This window comes from Petaurus breviceps, unplaced genomic scaffold (genome assembly GCF_028583685.1).
Source record: "Petaurus breviceps papuanus isolate PSGF00001 unplaced genomic scaffold, PetGlider_PUasm1.0 90823, whole genome shotgun sequence".
In the NCBI taxonomy this organism is placed as follows: Eukaryota; Metazoa; Chordata; class Mammalia; order Diprotodontia; family Petauridae; genus Petaurus; species Petaurus breviceps.
Genome location: NW_027187352.1, coordinates 15,794,032 through 15,819,938, shown reverse-complemented (window position 1 = coordinate 15,819,938; position 25,907 = coordinate 15,794,032). Strand labels below are relative to the sequence as shown.

The 25,907-nt window shown below is 37.5% G+C and overlaps 1 protein-coding gene across 1 annotated transcript in view; it reads right to left on the bottom strand.

The window, feature by feature from the left end:
• ANKRD42 (ankyrin repeat domain 42) overlaps positions 1-25,907 on the bottom strand; it is a 100,972-nt gene that overhangs the window by 24,716 nt on the left and 50,349 nt on the right. The window contains exons 8-11 of the mRNA XM_069070955.1: positions 19,999-20,199; positions 13,896-14,021; positions 6,144-6,249; positions 1,826-2,001 (exon numbers count right to left, since the gene is read on the bottom strand). Of these exons, the coding sequence (XP_068927056.1) occupies positions 1,826-2,001; positions 6,144-6,249; positions 13,896-14,021; positions 19,999-20,199 (609 nt within the window). The remainder of the gene's footprint in view (positions 1-1,825; positions 2,002-6,143; positions 6,250-13,895; positions 14,022-19,998; positions 20,200-25,907) is intronic.

The following is a 25,907-nucleotide window of genomic DNA, read 5'->3' as shown; positions in this document are numbered from 1 at the left end:
CCTACCTCAAGCCCTTACATCAAGCTCATGGTCCCTTACCTAGCAAAAATACATTAATGGGAGGCAGCTAGGTGGTGCAGTGAGTAGAGCACCAGCCCTGGAGTCAGGAGGACCCGAGTTTGGTTCCAGCCTCAGACACTTAACAACACACACAAACAAAAACCTAGCCACGTGACCTTGGGCAAGTTACTTAACCCCAATTGCCCTCCAAAAAGCAAAAAAAAAAAAAATACATTAACAACAATTAATAGATCCTTTGGATTTGTTACCCTAAGAACTCTGTCTTGACCTGTTTACTTTAGCAAATTGTAATTTGGATGCTGCCATCTTTCTTCAGAAGGATTCTTTTGCTGAAGCCCAGTGAGTCGACCTATTTCCCTGTCTTATCAGTCCCATTATCCTCCACTACCATCATCACTAGAGGACAGGAGACCATTTGACAAGTGCTTGCCTTGAAAATTAAAATTTGTCAGTTGAACAAGAAGAAAGTATTTCATGGAAATTGTAAAAATTGGTCTGATGATGGTACTGAGAAAGAAAGTTCCCCGGATGTTTAGGGCAACAAATTTGCAGCAATATCACCCAATATGGCAAGTTTCTCTATCCTACTCATTTTTAATATAAATATCATTTTAATACAAATATCATTAGTATTATAAATACTAATTTTGAATACTTACATTTTTAAACTTAAAATTAATTTTTTGTTACAAAAAAGTTAAAATTTGATTTTTTTAAAAATAGAAAGTCATGAAATGAATAAAAACAAAAATTAAAAATACAAAAATGTAGAATGATTTGGGGAAATTATTATTATATAGACCTGTGAGAGATGACTAAGTTTGTTATTCTGTGAATCAAATAGCAGAAGACTAAAATTACTTTAATAATGTAAAAACAGTTTCTAAATTAAGAACGGATAAAATATATTTTTTAAAACTTCAAATACTACTTTGCAATGGAACATAAAGAGGCACTTACAATTTAGATAATATTATTCCTGATGTGCTCCTACAATATGCTTAAAATGAGCTCTGGATTTAGAATTAGAGTATCTGGGTTTGAATGATGGCCTTATCATTTAGAACCAGTATGGCTCTGAGCAAATCACTTCCTTTCCCCAGGCCTTAGTTTCCTCATTCATAAAATGAGGTGGTTGGATCAGGTGTTCTCTAAAGTTCTTTTCAACTCTAAATCTGTGCGACATGATCCCAAGTATGTGACATAGCAGGTTCTCAAATAGTTGGGAAAATAAATGAATGACATATCTTGTGAAATGTACTCTTTCCCCCCATCTATCCAAATCCTACAAGTCTTCTGGGTCTAGCTAAAATCTGCCGTCTCTATAAAGTCTGATTTGAGCCAGGTAGCCTCAATGATTCTTCCCCCCTCTCAACTTTTATAACAATTCTTTTGGCAATTAATCATATGCTACTGTGCAACAACTTTCCACTGTTGGTTAAATCTGGAACCATTAATTTAGGTTTTCTAAAGTCTTTTAGGAGAAAAGACTCAAAAGCATAGTCCCTCTCATCTTTGGTTGTTGAATAACTAGAAGGATGAATGAATGTTTATGTATTTCCAAGCTTCTCCTTTATTCATCTTTGTATTACTCCCAGAGCACCAAACACAGTGTGTTGCACCCAACTGGTACAAAATACTTTTTTATTTGGTTGAACTGTGATTTCCCTTAGAACTGTATCCAAATCTCTACAGAAAGCAGTTACATAAGAGAAAAAAAAAAGCCCTTGGTTATAGTACTCTCTCCAAGGCTAATAATACTGATGATGATAAAAGGTACATTGAGATAACAAAGCAGGCTCACTTCGTGCATCTGTTTTTTCAGCTTCACTCTGAGATAACTCATCCTTTGCATCTGTGCTTCCTTCAACGCCATGTCTTTCAAAAAACTTCATATCTTGATCATCAATTTCAGTATTTTCTTCAACTTCATATTTTTGCAGCCCTGATAAAAGTGACACTGCTGACAAATGCGCAAACCTGGAGACAAAAAAAAATCACAAGCTGATATGATTCAAGATCCTCCTCATCAGAACAAGAACTACTAATATGCTCTGGTAACTGCACTACACAATTAACTAAACAAAATTTAAGTCTTTCCATATGATTACCTAGCAATAAACGAACCAAAAGTGGGTAACAAAGATAAAGTATAAGAATCAATGACAATTTGAGATGGATCAGATAATAGATAAAATGGATCAGAAAGCATAAACAGTTTCAGGATACTTTAAGGTCAGACACTGTTTCCACAACTTTGTAGACACAATGATCACTGGGAAAGAATATTCTAAACACAAGATATAAATAAGTGCTTATATTAGTTTGCCCCCCAAATAAATATATGAACTATTACCTTATAAAACATCTTCATTCAGCATGTAGAACAACAAAAAAAAAAAGGAACTGAACACCACAGCAAAAAAAAAAACAAACAAACCAGAATGACAGTGATTAATTCTTTCTACTCCCTACCTTTTGCCTTCCCAGATATTTCATGTCTGAAATTTGGGTTTGTTACAAACCCAAATACTTCAAGTAGCTCTGGTCCCACTTTTATAACTGAACTCTACTTCAAACTTCAAATTTTCTTTCCCCATGCAATCCAAAACACTTTGCATAACTTTAAAATTTACAGGAAGTAGAATAATATACTTCCACATACTTAGTATGACAGGATTATAGTACTTTGAGTTAGAAAGAACCTTCTAAGCTGTAGATAATGAACTAGATCATCCAGTTCAACCTCTTCATTTTACATATGAGGACATTAAGACCCAAAGAGCTGGAGTAATTAGTCCAAGATCAGAAGTAGAAAGTAGGTCAGCCTTCTGTAACACCAATACAATATTTATAGCGCCTACGATCACGATAAAGACTGTGACTATAAATATCACATGACATTCAATCACAAACTATACCAAACTCTCCATATGGAGAACTGAAGCATTTCTTTAGACACCAGAAAACCCAATCCCAAAACCAGTAAGCTGATTCATAGTACCAATGGTATTCAGAATCCATAATGACACAGAGAGCCACAATATCCTATAGCCTTCCCACAAACCAATACAAGATCAATATTTACTCACAAACCTCTCCCTTTCCTTGCCTGAGCACCTCTCTCTCCCACCATTTCACTGGCTCTGATTCCCAGCTTACTGTGGGCTCTGCTTCCCTTCAGCAAACTCCTCTCACCACAGGCTCCATGGGACTACATTTAGCCTATTGGGGGCAGTTTACTTTCAAAGTAGGGGAGGTCTTCAAATTTTCCCCTTGTCTATTAAGGGGGCAGGGAAGATCTTCAAATTCCCATTCCCATTACACCTTCCTCCATTCTATTATTTCCCTATCCTTCCTCTTAACCCCATCCCATCTTGCCACCATTTTATACTGAAATATTCTGTTGAGTTCTGGGAGCCACATTTAGTGACTGACAAAGACAAGCTAGAGTGCTACCAAAGGAGGGAGACCAGAATAATAAACAGATTTGAAAACATGTCATATGAAGATTAGCTGAATCAAAATATGTTTAGGCTAAAAGACCTAGAATGTAGACCCTTACATATAGAGTTGTTGGTTACATATATAGTTTGTTGAATGAATGGAAGGATGAATATAGGGAAAAAATAATTTAGGATGTTATTTTTATTTGTAATATCTCTATAATGGGGGTAGTGGTGAGAGGGGAGGTATAGTTCCCATGTGTGGATAACTAATAAATTAAAATCAATCGTTATAATGTTGGTTTCAGTTTTTTAAATGAAGACAATTATAAAAATTAGTTTCATTAAAGGGACCTGTTTTTGTCAGACTAGTCAAAATAAGCCTAATGAGACTAATCAATACCTTCTGTGCCAGAAGCTATGCAGACCAACATCACTAGAACAAAGTTGATAGCATAAAGCTGTAGGAAAGCAAACTTTTTGGAGTAAGGAAGATTACTAAGTCACTAACTAGGCTGTCTCTAGCCTCAGGTATGCATCCTAACTAACTAAGGACCCTCCCACACAGCCACTCCCACTGCCCCAGTTCAATTTAGAGCTTTTCAACTTCTTTCTAACAGTTCAATTTCCTCTGTTTTCTATTATAAGCTTTTGGGACTTAAGTTGTTGGGAGGTTTTTGGGTTTTTTTTGTAATCATCAAAATATTTATTTTTAATTCATGGACCCCAGGTTAAGAACTGTTCTAGCCCAATTTCCTCATTTTAAAAATGAAGAAACTGAAGTTCAAGTCTTTTGACCCTTTGTAGCATACAAACTGATACTTCTCACCCTGAGAGGGTTAATGTTTTGCTTTTGTTTTAAATTTTCTAGGTGGGTTTGCCAGTGAACACAATTGGAATAACTTCCCCCTTCCTTGTGCTTACAAGGTTTTTCTCCAGCACATTCCTTGGTAGGTGAGCAGATATTCCAGTGAGTTGGAGCTTTTTTCCTCACACAATATGTTCCTCAAGCTTTTTTACTGATGCTCATTATAATTTGGGCTCTGCCAGATACATTGCCCTGCACTCATCACATATACTGGCTTCATCTCCTAGGTGGGATATTCGGATGTGCAAAAAGCTTGGAGTTATCCCAGTCCCATCAACCATGCTCATTACCTTGAGAAAGTATCTCCTGAGTGTGGTTCTCTGGTGAGCCATATTGTACTTAAGTTTTAAAAGACTTTTTTGGGCTGTATGGTTATGTTCATTTTTTCAATGAGTTGCATTTAGAGAATTTTGCTCTTAGTTCAAAAGTACAGAATCTAATTACTTGTATTATAAAGGAAATGAAGATTAAAGAGGTGAAGGTGTATTTGTGGTTAGGAGTATCCACCACCTGCTCTCTGTCTCTGTGATTTTGACTTTTATGACTATTATGCCTGTCAAGGCATAATAATTGGTTTGAACCTTAACCTTGAAAAGGGAATGTAGTATGGCTGACTTCAAAAAAGAAATCATAAGGAAAAGGGAGGTGCTTCCAAGGTTAAATGTTTTAATATTTTACCTCCAGATTACCTCCTCAACTTAATTCCCCTTGCCCAAAGATGCAAGTTTCCAAATTATTTTTGAAAAATCTTTTGAAAAAAAGAGAAAAATATATGTACAGGTGCAAAGGAAGTAAGAATCTACTCTGGTGCTAATCATCTTACTCTTTTTGATCTAAAGCTGTTTAAAGTAGGACAAGAGACCAACTACTGCAGCAGTCACTATTCACCTCTCCTCTGGAGGCTCATTATGTACAACTGCAACCTGTTGAAAAGGTTACAGTAATCTTACCTTTGAATTTCAGATTCCATAATGTAATTTGTATTCTAAATCCTGTGTTATCATCATTTCTTCAGCTCCATAAAAAAAAAAAAATGGAAGAAAAGGCCTTCCATAACAAAGCATTTGGTTACTTCTTTTTCCTCAAGGTTAGATATTTAGACAGAAAGGGGAGGACAGGGAGTTTGGTGGGAGAGTATAGCTTTGTGTAAACTAGTACAATGTTTCTGCCAGAGAGGTAATATTATTCAATTCCAACATGAAGTGCTAAAAAGGATGCAGGGTAACAAGAGAAGAAATCTAGGTAACTTTCCAGATGTCTCAAGTATATGACAATTCAAAGTATAGCTTCACTGGTTAAGTGTTATTAATTCCCTAAACTTCAAATGTACTTCTATCCAATTCACACCAACACCCTTCACATTAGAAAATAACTGAGTGGGGTGGCCAGGTGGCGCAGTGAATAAAGAGTGCCGGCCCTGGCGTCAGGAGACCTGGGATCGGTTCCAACCTCAGATACTTGGCACCCACACAAAAAATAACTGGCCATATAACCTTGAGCAAGTTACTTAACCCCAATTGCTTTAAAAAAAAAAAAAAAGAAAAGAACTGAGTTGAGAAGGAGGAGGAGAAGGACAAGGGGGAGAAGTAGAGGAAGAAATGGAGAAGGAAGAGGAGCAGAAGGGAGGAGGAGGAAGAAGAGGAGAAAAAGGATGTAACACTATAAAGTTGGCAAAGAGCTTTAAATATATTATCTCATTTGAGTCTCTCATTAATAAAAGTTATCTGTTAGCTTTTAAAAGTACAGAGGAGAACAAATATAAAATTTAGAGGGATAAAAATCTATATAAAAGAGGTGGTTTTGACTACTTCTTAGCTGTGTCAGCTGCAGTCTCCCCATCTTTGTTGGTAATGTTAACATCAGCTCCCATTTCAATCAGCCACTGCAAACATTCTATGTGACCTTGACCAGCAGCTAAAGCAAAACAGAAAACATAAAGAGAGGCAGTTATGGATTACTGAATTAAACAAACAAGCAGTTATGCTTTCTTTTATCATAAAATGGGAGACCTCCTCTAAAATCTCATTGTGCTGTGAAGATGACCCTGAGATGTCAAAGGTTTTGGCAGCTATACCAGCCCTGGCAGGTCCTGCCTGGTCCCTGATTGTGAGTCTATCCTCCAAAAACCAAAAGAATGTGAAAAGTGGGAAAAGGCTGACAGCTGCAAAATTGGACATCCAGGTGATAATATACAGTATTAGTTTTGGACACAAAATATACCAACGTATGCCTATTAAGGTTTTCAATCTTCACTAATGGAGGCAGTTCCACAACTATAAAATCATGGGTTTTTTTTGAAGTACTGAACACAGCATTCAAAGCTCTGGAAAATTATGCTCCAAATTATCTATTCAACCCTATATCCTCAAAATGACACAACCATACCAGCCAATTTGATCTCCTCATTCTTTCACTTCACTTTAGATTCCCCTCTGTAACTTAATTCCTGCTATTTTTGCCACCTTAAATGACTTACTCTTTTGTCTGTGAATCTGGTCTTTGATCAATTGATTTCCCTCTATGCAGTGGATATCAATAACAGAAGATGGGATATTAGTGTGTTAACAACCAGAGTGTTCCCTTTGCTAAGTATGAATGCCCCTTTCTGATTCAGTTGGAATGGAGGAAGACCACTGAATGAGAAAAAAACAGCCACATCCCTGCATGGCTATATGTAGCTAACCCATCAGGATAGCCTGTTTTGACGGGAGTACAAATTAGGTTGGGAGTACAGGTTAGGAATGGACAGTGAGAAGAACCTGGGCCCTGAGAAAGAATCCTTTTTTCTAGAGTCAGTAGAGGAAGGGCAGCTAGGTGCTGCAGTGGATAGAGTACTGGGCCTAGAGTCAGGAAGACCCATCTTCCTGAGTTCAAATCTGGCCTTACTAGCTGTGTGACCTTGGGCAAGTCACTAAACTCTGCCTCAGTTTCCTCACCTGTAAAATGAGGCAGAGAAGGAAATGGAAGAAGAATCCAAGAAAATCCCAAATGGGGACACAAAGGTCAGAAACAACTGAAATGAGTGAACAACAACAAAAAAGGAGAAGGGATTTCTCTCCTCCTCCCCTTTCACCAATCTCACAATGAAGCACACTCTTGCAGGAAACCCTCTCTCCAGCAGGTGGAGAGTTTGTCAGTTTCAAGTAGTTGTGGAAAAGACCCTGTAAAGCCAAGCATGAGCAGCTTTCCAGAGAACTGCTGCTGTGAATAGCTTTCAAGATTCTGATTACACAGTATAGTACACTCTCTATTTATTCAGTAACAAATCAGAGCAAAACATTCACAGAAAACAAAGTACAGCATTCAGAATGTTGTAACTTCACAACTTATCACTAAAATGGCCATGTAGTTTTCATTAAAGTGGTCACAAAGTTTTAAGGAAAGTACAAAGTTCTTAATTCAATCACAAAGTACAAAAGTCAAAGTCCTCCACCCATGGAATACAACTACCGTGTTTCCCTGATAATAAGACACTGTCTTATTAATTTTTTGGACAGAAAAACACCAGAGGGCTTATTTTCAGGGGAGGGCTTATTTTAATGAACATTGACAGCAATTTTAATAAACAGGTAAATGTGAACAAAAAAATGTACCTTTATTCAATAAGCAAATCACTGGGGAAGAACAGGATGACACGCTCACTGCTGCAGCTCTGATTGGATGCAGCTCGGAGCGGGGCGTGGGGTTCGGGGGGGGGGGGGAGGGTGCATACAGAGGGTACCGTAATGTAGCGTGTAGCGCAGGGATCACCTTCACTACAGTAGCAATCTCAATAGGGCTTATTTTCAGGATAGGTCTTATTATCGGGGAAACATGGTAAGTTATAATTTCATCAGTCACTACTCAGTACCCTCTTAAGGGGTAGTGGAAAATACAAAGGCCATCCACCCCTAGGTCACAAGTACCGTGTTTCCCCAATAATAAGACACTGTCTTATTAATTTTTTTGGAAAGAAAAACACCAGAGGGCTTATTTTCAGGGGAGGGCTTATGTTGTCCTGCCTCAGCTCTCCTCTGTAGCACTGCTCTCAATGGCGCCAGCAAGCAAATCACTGGGGAAGAACAGGATAACGCGCTCACTGCTGCAGCTCTGCTTGGATGCAGCTCGGAGCGCAGAGTGCGTTTCACCGGCGGGTGGGACGGTACATACAGAGGGTACCGTAATGTAGCGTGTAGCACAGGGGATCACCTTCACTACAGTAGCAATCTCAATAGGGCTTATTTTCGGGGGAGGGCTTATTTTAGAGGAATCTTACACAGTAAGGGGAGGGCTTATTTTCGGGATAGGTCTTATTATCGGGGAAACACGGTAAGTTACCATTTCATCAGTCACTACTCAGTACCCATAGAGAGGTCTTTTCATCTTGACTCAAGGAAGACTCTCAGTTTCCATGGTTCCTCTTCCATGGTCCCAGCTCCTGCCCAAATGCACCAAAGTGTCACCTGGGTTCAAAAGCAGACAGCTCCCAGTTCCTTGTCCTGCTCTCCATGAAGTTCCTGTTCCATATTGAAGTTCACAGTGTCCAGTTCACCTCAAGACCTTCACAGTTTCTGTTCCTGGAAAAACAAAGCTTAACAAAGCCACAGACAGACAAGATACTAAAAAGAGGCAGCCAATTCAAAAAGCAGGACCTATGACAATAAAAAAAGAGAACCATCTATGGACTTAACACTTATTCCCTGACAATTAAGAGGAGAGCTGCTGAGAAGTCCAGACCTAAGGTTCTTCCTCCACTGTTGGCTCACAACCTGAACCCCAAAAAATAGCCAACTACCTGTAAGCTTTAGCTATGTAGCAATTTTTTCTGCTGTAGCAAAAAAAAAAAAATCAGAAACAAAGTGAATGTCCTTCAGGTGGGAAAGGATAAATAAATGATAGCATAAGAATGTAATAGAATAATATTATGCCATAAGAAACAACAAAATATGAAGAATACAGATACATATGGTACACTTTTGCAAAATGATAGCAAAATCAACAGAATTAGGAGGAAAAATATAAGCGATTATTACAATAGTATAAATAAAAACAACACAAAAATACAAATGAACTCTGGATAAGTATGATAACCAATCATGAATCCAAAAGTCAATCACTATGGCTGATGAACACATAACACAAAACTGACCAGGTTACTATATATTAGTTAGATCCCTGGAAGCAGCCTTTTGACTGAGTCCAAGTTTTACAGAAAAAATCCTTTTATTAAGGGGATTTGTTCTGTGAAATTTAGATTCATTCAAAGGGCTGCACTTGAGGGCCTAAAGGACCCCATGTGGCCTTGAGGCCACAGGTTCTCCACCCCTAACAATACTCTTATTAGTTGCTGAGCAGGAAGAGCCAATGATTCAGTAGGTCTTTAAAAACAATGGAGTGACTTCACCCTTGGCACTCTCTTCCTTGAACCCTCCAGGTGGCATCTTGAAGCTCTAGGACTTTGCACAGAGAGTGAAAAGTGCAGCTCATACTATTCCCTACTTATGCCACTATGTGGCCATGAGAACCTGGCAGGTAGCCAATGTCCTACCCAGGTGATCCTGATCCTGAGGTTTTAGCTGGCTTTCCCTGATCTCAGGTGAATTAGTATTGATCCTAACATGGACGTGTCCAGAATTGGTGGCTGCCTTCAGAGTTCAAAAAGTTCAGTGGTCCTGTGTCCTTTGGTGGGAATCCACTGGTGGCAAGAGCAGGTACCACCAAAGATACTTCAGAGCATCTCAGAAAAGGTGACCACTAGCAGGAGGATGATCCCAATACCTGATGCAGCTTGTCATAAGACATCTACAACAGAACCAGAAAACACTGCACACAGCAGCATTGTACAATGATCAACTGTGAATGACAGCTACTATTATCAAAACAAAGATCCAAGACAATTCTGAAGGACTTAGGAGGGAAAATGCTATCCAACTCCAAAGAAAGAAATGATGGAATCTGAATGCATATCAAAGCATACTATTTTTTTTTTTACTTTATCTTTCTTGGGTTTTTTTTTAACTATGTTGACCTTTTCTTCTATATTTGCCTAGAAATCTCCTCCTTGTGTCCATCAAATCTCCTGGTGTTCTCCCACTCTCCATGTGCCAATTGCCCCTAGGGGTTCCAACTCTTCCCCTCCCGATGTAGACTTTGCAAGCACCAAATTCCCAAGGCCTCATCCAGTGTAAGGTCCTCATCTTCATTCACCCACAGTAACATTCATAAAGTGGAAACCTCTCCCAGCTCCAAAATGCAGGTCATAAATTCTGTTTTCATAATTCTCATTTCTCTTTTGAACCACTCAGTAAAAGAATGTTGTAGTTCCATGCCCTTCACAAATTCTACATGATCCTCTGTCTCATCAAGTGTTAGATCATTTTCCTTTGTTTTTCAGTATTGATTCATAGATTCCTGAACTGATTTACTAGCTCTGGAGGTCATATTTCCTTCTGTCATTATGGTTTTTCCTGATGATTTATCTGTTTATGTTCAAGGTCTTCAAATTTTCCTCTTTCTGAAATCTTTAGTAATTTCAGTCTCCATCCCCCCTTATCTTTCATATCACTCACTTCTTACTTACCTCTCCTCTAATTGTGGCTTCCTTGGAGGCTGATCTCTCATGCTGAGCAATTCACCATTCCCTAGCCTAGGTCACTGCCCCAACTCACCAGTCTGACACCAGAAGTTTAGAACTTTGCAGAGCTGTTCTGCCCAGCCCTGGAAGTTCTGCAGTACTGGTGCTTCCCAGTTGCAGTCCCTGGCAGGTTTTTGCTCCTAAAGGGCAAAGGCCAAACTGACTGTAAAGGTTAAAGCAAACTTCAGCAGCATGAAGCCAAGATTTCCATGGCACTGGGGAGGGGGAGGGGAGACTGACAAGTAGAGGTGAATTTTATTGTAAGCCTATGTTGCATCCTTGGGTCTGTTAGTATAACTTCACTACTGGTAGCATGGGTTAAGGTGGGGGACCAGGGATACTGAATGAGTTCAGGTTCAATAACTGTTGATTCATGGATCTTAGGGTTTTTTTTTAACTTTCTTTTGGATTATAGATATCTCAGACCATAAAGACATCTGAATTAATTTTATCTTTAGCACATAATTTATGTTTTGGAGGGTTCTGAGAGGTCATGGGGAACAGAGAAAATGTCTAGTCATCTATCTTGCTGCTCATGTAACCCTTATCATAAAACATTATATATAAGAATATAGCAGGGTAGTGTGACTTGTCCCTGTACTGTTTCTATCTGAAACCCACTGAAAAACAAGTTATCATATTATTATGATAATAATAAAAATACTTTATAATAAATTTGCAATCTTCTTATGGGTCTACTCCTTTTATGCAGAAGATCATGCCTTCTACTTCCATGCAACTCTTGTCTATGTCTATTCACCAATCATTAATGAGGATATAGTCTACACACTGGAAAATTTTCTCTAGGTATATTAACATTACAACCTGCTTTTCTGGTCATAGTTCAAATTTACAGAGCATTTTAAGATTTTCAAAGTATTTTTTGTCACAACGACTATGTGAATTTCTTAGGGGCAGAGATTGTATCTTACTCATTATTTCATCCCCTCGAATGCCTACCATAGCTTTTTGAGTATAGTTTTTGCCCAATAAATATAAAAATCAAATACATTTACAGATATAAATCTCACTGTAAATTATATGTAAACTAAACTATAGATTTATTTTATAATTCAAAAAGTTCTTGTACTTAATCTTTATGTAATCCTCTGTGAAGAAGATAGTGAAGATATTATTATCCTCATTTCACAGATGAGTAATCTGAGGCTCAGAGAGGCTAGAGAACTTGCCCAAGGTAATATAGCTAATATGATTCAAATATATAAGAAGAGAGCTAGAATTTTAAACAAGGTACTCTAATTCCAATTTATAATAGAAATTGAACTAAATTATACTTTAGTTGAAATTGAAGCATTTTTGTAATCAATAAAATGTATTCTTGTCTTCTAGAAGTCTCAGAAAAATCATTTGTCAGTTTCATTAAATGTTTTTAATGGGCAATTATTTAAGAAAATGTAAGTCAGCAACAATTTTGACAATTGCAAATGAAATGAGAACCACAGGAGCAGAGCCAAGATGGCAGGAAAAAGGTAGGGACTCACCTGAGCCCTCCCAAATTCCCCCCCAAACAACTTTAAATAATGCCTCAAAACAAATTCTGGAGTGGCAGAACCCACAAAAGGATGGGTTAAAGACAACTTAGAAGGGCAGCAGGAAAGGTCTATGGAGTAGCTCAAAGAAAGAATAACACACACACTCGGCTGAATATAGAAATCTATCTTACCCTACAGGAAAGTAGGAGAGGAAGGTGATGGGAAGAGCAGGGAGGGTGGGAGGGAAGGTGGGTAATAAAATAGGAGAGCACTGATAGAAGAGAGGACAGATTAGGGAAGGCAATAGTCAGAAGCAGCACACTTTTGAGAATGGAAGGAGAGAGAGGGAGAGAAGAATAGACAATGGGAAAAATAAGATGGAGGGAAATAACAGTTGGTAATCATAACTACAAAAAAATTTTATGGAAAGTTTCTCTGATGAAGCCCTCATTTCTCAAATATATAGAGAATAGCCAAGTTTATAAAAATAGGAGCTATTCCCTAATTTATAAATGGTTAAAGTATATGAATAAGCAGTTTTCAGACAAAGTAATCAAAGCTATCTATAATATGATAAAATGCTCTAAATCACTATTGATGAAAGAAATATAAATTAAAACAACCTATACACCTATCAGATTAGCTAATATGATAGGAAAGTAAAATGAAAAAAGTTAGAGGGAATATGGGAAAATTGGGAAATTAATCCATTGTTGGTGGAGTTGTGAACTGATCTAACTATTCTGTGGAGCAATTTAACTAAAGGGCTATTAAACTGTATAAACCCTTTGACTCAGCAAACACTACTAGGTCCATATCCCAAAGAAATTTTTTAAAAGGTGGGGGGAAAGGGCCTATGTGCACAAAAATATTCATAGCAACTGTTTTTATGGTGGCAAGAACTGGAAATTGAAGGGATACCCATCAACTGGGGAACGGCTGAACAAGTTGTGGTGTATGATTGCAAGGGAATAAAAAGCATGATGCTCTCAGAAAAACCTGGAAAGACTTACATGAAATGAGCAGAAGCAGAACACTGTACACAGTAACAGCAATACTATACAATGATCAACTATAAATGACTTCGCTATTCTCAAAAATACAAGGATCCGAGACAATTCTGAAGAACTTATGTTGAAAAATGCTATCCATCTCCAGAGAAAGAACTGATGGAGTCTGAATGTAGACCAAAGTATACTTTTTTTTTAACTTTATTTTTCTTGCAGGTTTTTTTGTCTGTATTTTCTTTCACAACATGACAAATATGGAAATATGTTTTGCATGACTGCACATGTATAACCTATGAGGAGGGAATGAGGAGGTAAATGAGGGAGGGAGAGAATTTGTAACTGAAAATTTTAAAAATGAATGTTAAAAATTGTTTTTAAATGTAACTGGGGAAAAAATAAAATATTAAATAATTTTTAAAAGAAATGAGAAACACAATTACCAACCTCTGTGCAGAAGAGTATACTCATTATCATCACGCTCATTAATATTAATTATTCCATTTTCCACTAATTTCTTAAGCATCTCCAAATCTCCTTTATAAGCAGCTACATGACCTGGAAAAGCTAAATCTGTAGAAAAAAATTCATAAGATGTGAAGAAAATGTTCAACATTTCAATACATACATATATATGCATATATGGTCGGCATATATCTGAAACTATTCATAGAAGGGCAAAGAATAAGCTTTTACATATATGGGCTATATCTACATATATACAAAGACTTATGGTGGGGGCAGCTAGGTGGTGCAGTGAGTAAAGCGCTGGCCTGGAGTCGAGAGGACCCAAATTCAGTTCTGGCCTCAAACACTTAACACCCACACAAAAAAACTAGCCTGTAACCTTGGGCAAGTTACTTAACCCCAACTGCCCTCCAAAAGGCAAAAAAAAAAAAAAAATCTTATTATGGGCTATGTGTACACACACACACACACACACACACACACACACACACACACAAACACTTTGCCTTTCTGTGAACAGTTTCAAATTTTAGTCCTTAATATTAATTCAATGTAACGCCAAGCACAAGCAACTACCAGGTTTGGAATTACAAGCATAGAAAACTCTTCATTTATTCAGTAACAGATTAAGGCAAAACATTCACAGAAAAGAGAAAATCAAAATACAGGGTAACTCAATAATTTAGTAAGTTCTCAATTCAATCACAAAGTATAAAGTCAAAGTACTCTACCCCTGACTAATACATTCATTTAGTCAATCACAAAGTCTCTCTTCTTAAGTGGAAATTAGTTTCCAATCATATACAAAATACATTCATTTGGTCAGTCACAAAGCACAAATGCCAAAAGTTTTCCACCCCTGGATCACAACTGAATTACAATACCATTCATCACTACCAAGCACCCTCTCAAGAGGCAGTGGAAGGCCATCCACCCCTAGGTCACAACTAGATTACAATATCATCACAGCATTCAATACCCAAGGAGAGGTCTTTTCTTCATCTTGACCCGAGGCAAGCTCTTAGCAGTTTCTGTTCCTGGGAAGACAAAGCTTTAAAAAGACACCACAACATTTATACACAATGCCCGCATCTTCTTCAATATACCTTCTGCCTGTGAAATCAATCTAGGCCCAACAAGGTCTGAGGCCTCTATCAACAAAGGACTCTGACAAAGTAACATTAAAACAGACAGGCAAAATACTGACACCACAGTCATGCCTCCTCAGTTCTCAGCAGCTCTGGTGGCAGTTCTCAAAAGTCCTGGGCAGTTCCAACTGGTCCTCAGCAGTCTGGGCAGCTTCGGCTGACAGCTCTCTCTCCCTCTCTCTTAGCAACTCTGACCCCCAGCAATTCTCTCTCTCTCTCTCTCTCTCTGTCTCTCTCTCTGTCTCTGTCTCTGTCTCTCTCTCTCTCTCTCTCTCTCTGCCTCCATGATGCTGCTCCCAAAAGTTCTTCTGGCCTCTCTCTGCTTGAGCCTCTCTCTAAATCCATGGCATCAGCTCCTCCCAATTCAGCCCCCTCTCTTCAACAAGTCCATCCCACAAACAGGATTCACAAGCTCTGGGTTTTAATACTTAACCCGAAAACCAAGCCAATACAAGGGGATCTTTAAATTCCATTACCATTACACTCAAATATATTAGACTCTCACATTTGAAATTAGTTCAACAAATTCAATGTCAAGCAAAAAAATCCCCAACATTTATATAGCACTTTATAAAATACTTTATATGCATCATCTTATTTTGATCCTCACAATAACTCTGTGAAATAGATATGATAAGAATTATTAATTCCATTTTACAGATGAGGAAAGTGAGTTTCAGAGAGGTTGTGACTTAACCAAAGTCAGTTAGTGAAAAAGTTGAGACACAATTTTTCTGACTCTAGTCAGAAACACAAGTCTTCTGACTCTAAGTTTAAGTGTTTTCCAGCTAAACTATGCCTCTGAAAAGCAATAAAGGGAGAATCCTAAAGTAAGAGTATAATTTATCATATACAAGCCATTATCCATTCAAGACTTCAAAACCAAGATTTCAATCATGTTCAGATAATTCATGTATCAGCACAGCTTTCTGCCATATATACTCAAGATAACATGGGTATTGAGGTCATGTGAAATGAGATAAATGGGGAAAAGTAGATTATCCCTTCCCCACAGCACTACTAAGCACTATCTAGTGAGGGCAATGCCAAAAATGAAGAAAAAAAAGTGTCAATAAAGGATTTAAGGAAAAGGCACAGAAAAGAAGAGGAGGATTCACTGGGTGACACAAGCAAGTGAGACAGCTACAGAACTAATGTGTTATATTATATACTTGTTCTGGGAAGATATATGTATTGAGATTTCTAGTTACATATACAATCCTCTTTTTCTGTTCTTTACATAAGAGAAATGTTCACATTTGTTGGTGTTTGTCTAGTTCAGAAAAATCATTTGAAGAAGAAATTGGATCACATTTGGAAAATTACATAGTACTTTCAATGACCCCAGGTGCTCCCTGCCAAAAAAGCCCATTATTAACACAAATATTTTGGATTCTTATAAGGATGTGAATCATAGAACACCAAAATTTTGAAAAAATAAAATTGCAAGTGACCTAAAAGGCAATGGAAATAGACACAGCATGTCTTAAGCAGGCTGTACCACGTTACCAATGATTATTTACACACAAGAATTAGAAGAAAAGACATCATCAATATCAAGTATTCTTGAAAAAAGGAGTCCATTCACTCACATAGTGAAAATGAGAAGAAATATATAGAAAGCTAAGTGTTGCAATGGCACCCAGGAGATATTAGAAGATTCACTAAGCATGGGTTTCTCACAAGGTTCTGTCCTGGGCCCTCTTCTCTTCTTCCTCTACACTATTTCACATGGTGATCTCATCAGCTCCAATTGAAGAGGTTACTCATAAAGATGGTTAGGGAGACCCCAAAATACCAACAGGCCGGGTCCTGCTGAATGAATTCCACTCAAGTCTTCTCAGCCAAAGAAAAGTTGTTTATTAAAAGTTCACTTGCATTAGACACAGAGTAAGTCTGTGCTAGGTCATTCTATGGCAATCTTACCATTATATGGTGCTCTTACCATTCTATGGAGCTCTCACAAACATGAAGACAAGATAGGGTCTTATATACAGAGGGTTGTGGGAGGAATCTAGGGGTGGTCTAGGAGAGGAGTTTGGGGAGGATCTTCAGGAGGAGTTAATGAAGTCAGTGAGTGATTAAGGGTGGGAAGTTGATGAAGGCCACCTGGAGACCACAAACAATGGTGGGCTAGGCCAGTTCAAGGGTGGATTGACACTTTGATAGGCTCAAGGGTGGGAAGTCTAGTAACAGAGGCTTGGGCTCAGCCACAATGTAAGGCTTATTGCCTCATGCAAATGCCTCATCAAATGGGATGATTTAATCAAGAGTCCAAGGGAGGTTACCAGAGCCTATACCTCAAGAACTCAAGGAAAGGTCAAGGGGGGCTCCCAGAGCCCATACCTCATCACAATGATTCAATTAGTATCCTAATGCTGATTGAGGGTTCTCAAATCTACAAGCATACCTCGTTTTATTGTGGTTTATTGAGCTTAACAGACACTGCATTTTTTATATATTGAAGATTTATGGTAATCCTGTTTCAGTTGAGTTTATTAATGCAATTTTTTTCAACAGCATGTGGTCACATCATGTCTATGTGTCACATTTTAGTAATTCTTGCAATGTTTCAAATTTTTTCATTATTATTATATCTGTTACGGTGATCTGTGATCAGTGATCTTTGATATTACTATTTTAATTGTTTTAGGGCACCATGAATCATGCCCATATAAGATAATGAACTTAATCGATAAGTGTGTGTGTTCTGACTGCTCCACCAAAAGGTCGTTCCCCTTTCTCTCTCCCTCTCCTTGGGCCTTCCAATTCCTTGATATACAACAATACTAAAAGCAGGCCAATTAATAATCCTACAATGGCCTCTTAGTGTTTAAGTGAAAAGAAGAGCTGATTGATGTGGCAAACTTCTGTTGTTTTATTTAAAGAAATTTCCACATCCATCCCAACCTTCAGCAACCACTACCTAGATCAGTCAGCAGCCAACAACAGAGGCAAGACCCTCCACTTGTTGAGCACAACCCCACCTTCCATTCTCTTAACTGATCTGTAAGCAGGAATTTTAGCACAACCCTACCTTTTATTTCCTTAAATTGATCTGTAACCAGGCATTTTAGCATAACTCCACCCTTCCCTCTCCTAATTGATCTCTGGGTGGGGGGGTTCAGCCTAGGATAAAATCTCTGCTCCATTCTTCTCTGTCCCCTGCCCCCCACCCCCTACTGGGTGTTCCCCATTTCCACCCATTCTGGGTTCCCTGTCCCTCAGCCTCGGAAAAAAAACTTCTCTCGGGAAAATTCAAATATACACTGACCAATCAATGATTGTAGTTTCAGCTTATGTAACCTGACTATTGTAAGCTCTTTAAAAACCAGCATACTGTTCATGCCAATTCACTGTCTGATTTGGGTATGTGACCCCAGCAGTCCCGTGGTAATAAAATCCACCTCCAATTTTAATCTTGGGGATCTTCTGTCTCACTCCTTTATGTCCTATACACTAAGCAAAAAGATAACTTGCTGAAGGCTCAGATGAAGCGGTTTTTTTAGAAATAAATTATTTTTAATTAAGGTATGTACATTTTTTAGACATAAAACTATTGCACATGTAACAGACTACAGTATACTGTAAACATAACTTTTATATGCATGGAAAAATTCATGTGACTCACCATATTGCAATATTCACTTTATTGCAGTGGTCTGGAACAAAATCCACAATATCTCCAAGGCATGCCTGTACTTATGAGGCCTACTTATTAACTATTAATAAACTTATAAACTCTGTTGAGCTCTAATCTCTTATCTCCAACTACCTATTAGTTACCTTAAACTATATGTCCAACATATCTTAAACTCAACAGATCCAAAAACTAAACTCATTATCTTTCTTCCAAGCCCTCTTCCTCTGCAAACTTCCCTATTACTGTCAAGGATACCACCACTGTCCAAGTCCCCCAGTTTTGAAATGAAAGTGTTTTCTTCAACTTCGTTCTCTCATTTTCCATGCCCTCCATATCCAATCTGTTGCCAAAGGCTGATTTCACCTTTGCAATATCTCTCAATATATGCCTCCTTCTCTCCTCTGACACTGCCACCACTCCAGTACGGGTTCTCATCACCAATAATTACTGCAATAGCCTGAGGGCAGCTCTGCCTGCCTCAAGTTTCTCCCCACTGCAATCCACCTTCCATTCAGCCACCAAAGTGATTTTCCTAAAGCACAAGCCCAACACTGTCATGCCCACCCCATGCAAAAAACTTCAGTGTCTGTAATACCTTCAGGATGAAATATAAAACTCTATTTGGTATTCAAAGTTCCTTATAAACTAGTCACCTTCCCCCCACATCCCCCACACTTTTCTAAGCTTCTTACACCACACACCCTGTCCTCTACCCTACTTACTCTTCTATTCAGTGAAGCTGGACTCCTAAATGTTCCTCAAAAAAGACACTCCATCTCTGCTCCAGGTATTTATTTTCTCTGGCCATTCCCCATGCCTAGAATGCTTTTCCTCCTCATCTCTGCCTAGTGGCCTCCCTGGCTTTCTGCAAGTCAAATGTTACCTTCTACAGGCAGTCTTCTTCAACCCTCTTAATTACTGTAACAACCCTCTGTTGATTATTTCCTATTTATCCTGTATATTGATTGTCTATGTACAAGATTGCATGTTGTCTCTCCCATTAGATTATGAGCTCCTTGAGAGCAGGGACTGTCTTTTGCCTTTTTTTTTTTTTAATCTCCAATGAGAAACACTTAAAAATGCTTATTAACTGAATGACTCAGAGGGAGATCTACAGGATATTGGATGGATCTTCTATGGAATGAACAGACTGAAAATGTACAGAGGGTTTAGAACTTATGCTAATAAAAGAAATACCCCCACAGAAGAAATCAAAGCTCCAAAAATCTTCTCTAAGTCAACCAAACCTAGTATAATAAGTTAGAAAATTCTAAATTTATCAATTACTTACTTTCCTGATTGTTTTGATTATCTCCTTCAAATTCAGCCCCCTGTATAAATTGCACAATGTTATCTTTGAAGAATCTCTGTGCTAGGTCAATTGCATTTTCTCCATTATCATTGAAGACTTTTAAGGCCTGCTTCACACTGCTCATCCTACTAAGTAGGAACTTAAAACAGTAAAGATGACCTTCCATGGCTGCAAAATGAACTGTCAAATAAAGAGGGCAAAGTTAGCACCAAAACTAAAATTTTTGTTTTAAAAAATAGTCACCATGTACCAGTTTTCACTTTCAAAGAACTGCATAAATACAGAAGTTGAGTCTTCCCATCATATATAACTTTGCCATCCTGAGCAAGAGGACACAGAACTTCCTTCTATCCCACTTCCAATGCCCTGTCATTTTACAATAGGCAATAAAATGGTTGACTAAGTACCTCCTCATGCCTCGACTATTGCAGTAGTCAGCCTGCTGGTTGGTTTTCCTGCCTCAAATCTCTCCCCCTCTCAAACCATCCTCTATTCAGATGCCAAAGTGATCTTCCTAAAGCATATGCCTGACCTGTCACCGCCATATTTAATAAACTCCAGTGGCTCCCTATCACCTCTAGAATCAAATACAACATCCTCTATTTGGTTCTTAACAACTTGGCTCTTTCCTACTTTTACAATCCTCTTATTTTTCACTCCTATCTACACATGCTATAATCCAGATATACTGATCTTCTTACTGTTCCTCCCATCTGACAGTCCATCTTGAAGCTCTTTGCCTTTTTCTCAGACTGTATCCCATACATGGAATGATTTTTCTCTTCACTTCCACCTGCTGCCTTCAAGACTCAGCTATAATTTCACCTTGTGCAAAGGCCTTTCCTCCTCTCCCCCCAACACTTCAGTGCCTTTGCTCTGAGATTACCTTCCCTCCACTCGGTATAGATCTTGTTTGCACATGGTATACATAGTCTCCCCCAGAAGAAGGTGAGCTCCTTAAGGGCAGGGAACTTGTTTGCCTTTTTTTGTATACCCAGGCTTTAGCTCAATATCTGACATATTATGCCTGTTGACTGACTAGCAACAGGACAACCATAATCTATTGACATTTTATGTCTTTTAAATTAATACCTGTAGTGAAGAGAAATCTACTTCCTTTCCATTTATAATGTGGGCTGATAAATTTTTAAATGTCATATTTAGTATTCTATAAATATGAATTCTTATTTTAATTTGGGGGTTCAGACTATATTGTATTGGATACAGTGAGTATGTAACTCTCTACCTCTTCAATGTCATTCCACATTCACAGAGAACAGATGGGGAAAATTCCAATCTCATATATGTATATGTGTATATATGCATTTATATATACATAAAGTTATTTAAATCAAACATTTATGTATTTCTTTAGGCAACACATTTTATTCCTACTGGGATTCTCAATTCAATCCCCCCAGGTGACACCATAGGTGGAGAAAAGAACTGCATAAGTAAATTTGAACCAAATTCCTTGTAGCTTTCCACACCCATGTTAGCTTATATGGTAAAAACTCAATTCTTCAGTAATTTGTGAAAACACTCCCTTTTTGTTCTGGTTCTTAGAGTAGAGACTTTTTATGAGGCTACAACAGCCATGGAATTTTTATGATTCTTTATACCTGAAAGAAATCAGGTTGAAACTTGATATATGCAGTAGGCAAGTGATTATTTGTATAAAAATTTTAAAATAAAAAATATGACTCTATGTCCTTCACTTTTACCCTATTTCAGCACCATGTGGTAGCACAAAGGCGGTCAGTCCAATGTTCCCTAAGGTTATTAGAATAAAGAACAATCTCTGGTAGGTAGGTCCTATCAAACTAGAATTCTATTTTAAATAACTGTAGACAATCGAAGATATTTGGGAGTCTACCTGCCAAGCTAAACTCAGGAACTATATGAACACTATTACAAAACACTTTTCTGACAAATAAAGTCAGATCTAAGCAACTGGAAAAACATCAATTGCTCATGGTAGGCTGAGCTAATATAATAAAAATGACAATTCTACCTAAATTAATTTACTTATTCAGCGCCATACCAGACTACTAAAAATTATTTTAAAGAGCTAGAAAAAATAATAACAAAATTCATCTGGAAGAACTAAAGTTCAAGAATATCAAGGGAATTAATGAAAAAAATGCAAAGGAAGATGGTGTAGCCATACCAGATCTAAAACTATAATATAAAGAGGCAATCATCAAAACTCTTTGGTACTGGCTAAGAAACAGAGTGGTGGATCAGTGGAATAGGTCAGGTATACAAAACACAACAATAAATGACTATAGTAATCAAAGACTACAGTTTCTGGGATAAGACCTCCATATCTGACAAAAACTGCTGGGAAAACTAGAAAATAGTATGGCAGGAACTAGACATAGACCAACATCTCACAATCTATATGAAGATAAGGTTGAAATAGGTACATAATTTAGACATAAGAGATGATATCATAAGCAAATTAGGAGAGCAAGGAATAGTTTACCTGTCAGATCTATGGAGAAGGGAAGAATTTATAACCAAAGAGATAGAGAACTTTATGAAATGCAAAATAATGTTTATTACATTCAATTGAAAAGATTTTGCATAAACAAAACCAATGCAACCAATATTAGAAGGAAAAGAGGAAGCTAAGAAAAAAAATTTACAGCCAATGCTTTTGATAAAGGCTTCTTTTCTCAACTATATAGAGAACTGAGTCAAATTTATAAGAATGCAGGTCACCCCTCAATTGATAAATGGATAGAGGATATGAAGAGGTAGTTTTCAGAAGAAATTAAAGCTACCTATAATTATTTGAAAAAATGCTCTAAATCATTACTGATTAGAGAAATGCAAATTAAAACAACTCTAAGTTACCATCTCACATCTATCATATTGTCTACTATGACAGAAAAGGAAAATGATAAATGCTGAAAAAGATGTGGAAAAATTGGACACTATGCACTGTTGGTTGACTTGTGAACTGATTCAACCACTCTGGAGAGTAATTTGGAACTATGTCCAAAGAGCTATAAAACTGCTTATCTCTTAATCCAGCAATACCACTAATAAGTCTGTATCCCAAAAAGATTATGAAAAAAGAAGAACCCACATGTACAAAAATATTTATAGTAGTTCTTTTTGCAGTAGAAAAGAATTGGAAATTGAGGGGATGCCCATGCGCTAGGTGGCATCATGAATAGAGCACTGGCCCTGGAGTCAGGAGGAACTAAATTCAAATCCAGCCTCAGACACTTAACACTTACTAGCTGTGTGACCTTGGGCAAGTCACTTAACCCCAATTGCCCTGCCCCCCTCCAAAAAGCAAAGAAAAAAAATGAGCAGGCAGATTTCAGAAAAACCTAGAAAGATTCATGTGAACTGATGCTGAGTGAAGTGAGCAGAACCAGGAGAACATTATACACAGTAACAGCAACATTTTGTGATGATTAGCTATGATAGACTTAGCACTTCTCAGCAATACAATGATCCAAGACAATTCCAAAAGAGTCATGGTGGAAAATGCTAACCACATGTAAAGAAAGAACCATGGAGTCTGAATGCAGATTGAAGCACATTATTTTCACTTTTTTTTTGTTTTTTATTTTTTCTATCTTGTGGTTTTTGCCTTTTGTTCTGATTCTTTTTATACAATATGAGTAATGTGGGAAATTAGTTTAACACATCTTTACATGTATAACCTATATCTGATTGCTTGCTGTCTTGGGAAGGGAGGAGGGAAGGAGAGAAAAAAATCTGGAACTCAAAATTTTATAAAAGTGAATGTTGAAGACTATCTTTACATGTAATTGGGGGGAAAAACTATATATATATATATATATATATATATATATATATATATATATACATATACTAATATTATAAACTTTTTTTAACCTAGGTTTCAAATATGTACCAGGAGACAGGCTATATGTTTATTTATCCAAGGACAAGTCTACTAAATTTGGAAAGGCCCACTAACCAGAAAAATCTGATGAATTTTTTTCAACTACAATTCACTAAGACTTTCTACTAAGGGGTAGAAGAGGTGATCCCTACATCTGAAGAGACAACACACATGTATTAAATCTCAAGATCTTTTAAATATTAAATTAATTATTTCTCTGTATACCTCTCCAGATATATTAGTATATATCAGATACATCATCTTTATGAATTTGATAACTAGAGAAAGGAAAGGCTAGTGAAATTTGGGCGGGGGGGGGGGAGGCTGACAGGTTTATATAAACCTAAGTATAAGGTTGAGTTAAACCTCAAGTATCCTACACTTGCCAGACTGAACAAAAGCCTATTACTTTGTTCAAAATAAAATCATCAAGAAAGAATTGCAAATGGTAGCAACTGCTAGTTGGTAAGGAAAGTAAAACCTAATGATTATTATACTACTACTAATAAAAGGTGACATTTATAGAGCATTTTGAGGTTTGCAAAGTGCTTTACATATATGATCTCATTTGATAGCACTCTGAGAAAGGGACTATAGGTATTAGCACCTTTTTTTAAAAAAACAGATGAGGAAACTAAGGCACAGGATTAGTAGGTGACATTCCCACATTAAAAAAGTGAGGAAGTACTGGAGATGGTGTTCAAACCCAAGTTTTTGTGCCTCCTAGTGTTCTTTCACTACATCCTAGTTTCAGTGATTCACAACAACATAATATGGTCCTCCCAAAAGGTTAATCATATGTAAAAAGAAAAATATGAACATTCAAAGGAAATAGATACATTTCAAGAAATTGTAAAAGAATGATAAAAAATAAGTAACAGCTCCCTATCTCCAACTTCTCCCCACTCTGATTCACCTTTCCACTGAGACTGACTAATTTAATAGACAGCTACCATCAAATCACTCTACTGACCCCCATTATCTATTGAAAAAAATTCTAGCCCTTTGCCTGACATTCAAGAGTATCAACAATCTGACTCCAAACTACCTTATGAGTCTCATGTCATATATCTACATAGAGGCAGCTAGGTAGCTTAGTGAAGAGAGCATTGAACCTGTAGTGAGAAAGACCTAAGTTCAAATATGACCTCAGATACTTACTACTATGTGACCTTGGACAAGTCATTAGATTCTATCTGCTTCAGTTTCCTAAACTATAAAATAGGGATAATAATAGCACCCATCCCCACCCACACCCACTCTCATGCCCAGGGTTGTTATGAGAACCAAATGAGATAATATTTGCCTAGCAAACAGGCATGTAATAAAGGCTTCCTCTTTTTCTTCATTCATTCTTTTCTTCTTTCCTATGAGAGTCTATTTTCTCACCTGTAAAGTAGGACTATTTCTTCTTATGCTACCTACTTCCCAGGGTTGTTATGAGGGAAGTACTTCATAAATTATAGTGGGCTATATAAATATAAGTTGTTATTGAAAATTACAGGATTATCAAGACACCAAAAGTTTTAGGAGCTGCTTTTTTTTTTTAAATAAATTAGTTTTAGGGCCAGCTAGGTGGCACAGTGAATAGAGCACTGGCCTTTGAGTCAGGAGAACTTGAGTTCAAATCCAGCCTCAGACACTTAACACTTACTAGCTGTGTGACCTTGGGCAAGTCATTTAACTCCAGTTGCCCTGCCTTCCCCCCTCCAAAAAGCAAAAAGAAAGAAAGAAAGAAAGAAAGAAAGAAAGAAAGAAAGAAAGAAAGAAAGAAAGAAAGAAAGAAAGAAAGAAAGAAAGAAAGAAAGAAAGAAAGAAAGAAAGAAGGAAGGAAAGAAGGAAGGAAGGAAGGAAGGAAGGAAGGAAGGAAGGAAGGAAGGAAGGAAGGAAGGAAGGAAGGAAAGAAAGAAAGAAAGAAAGAAAGAAAGAAAGGAAGGAAGGAAGGAAGGAAGGAAGGAAGGAAGGAAGGAAGGAAGGAAGGAAGGAAGGAGAGAAG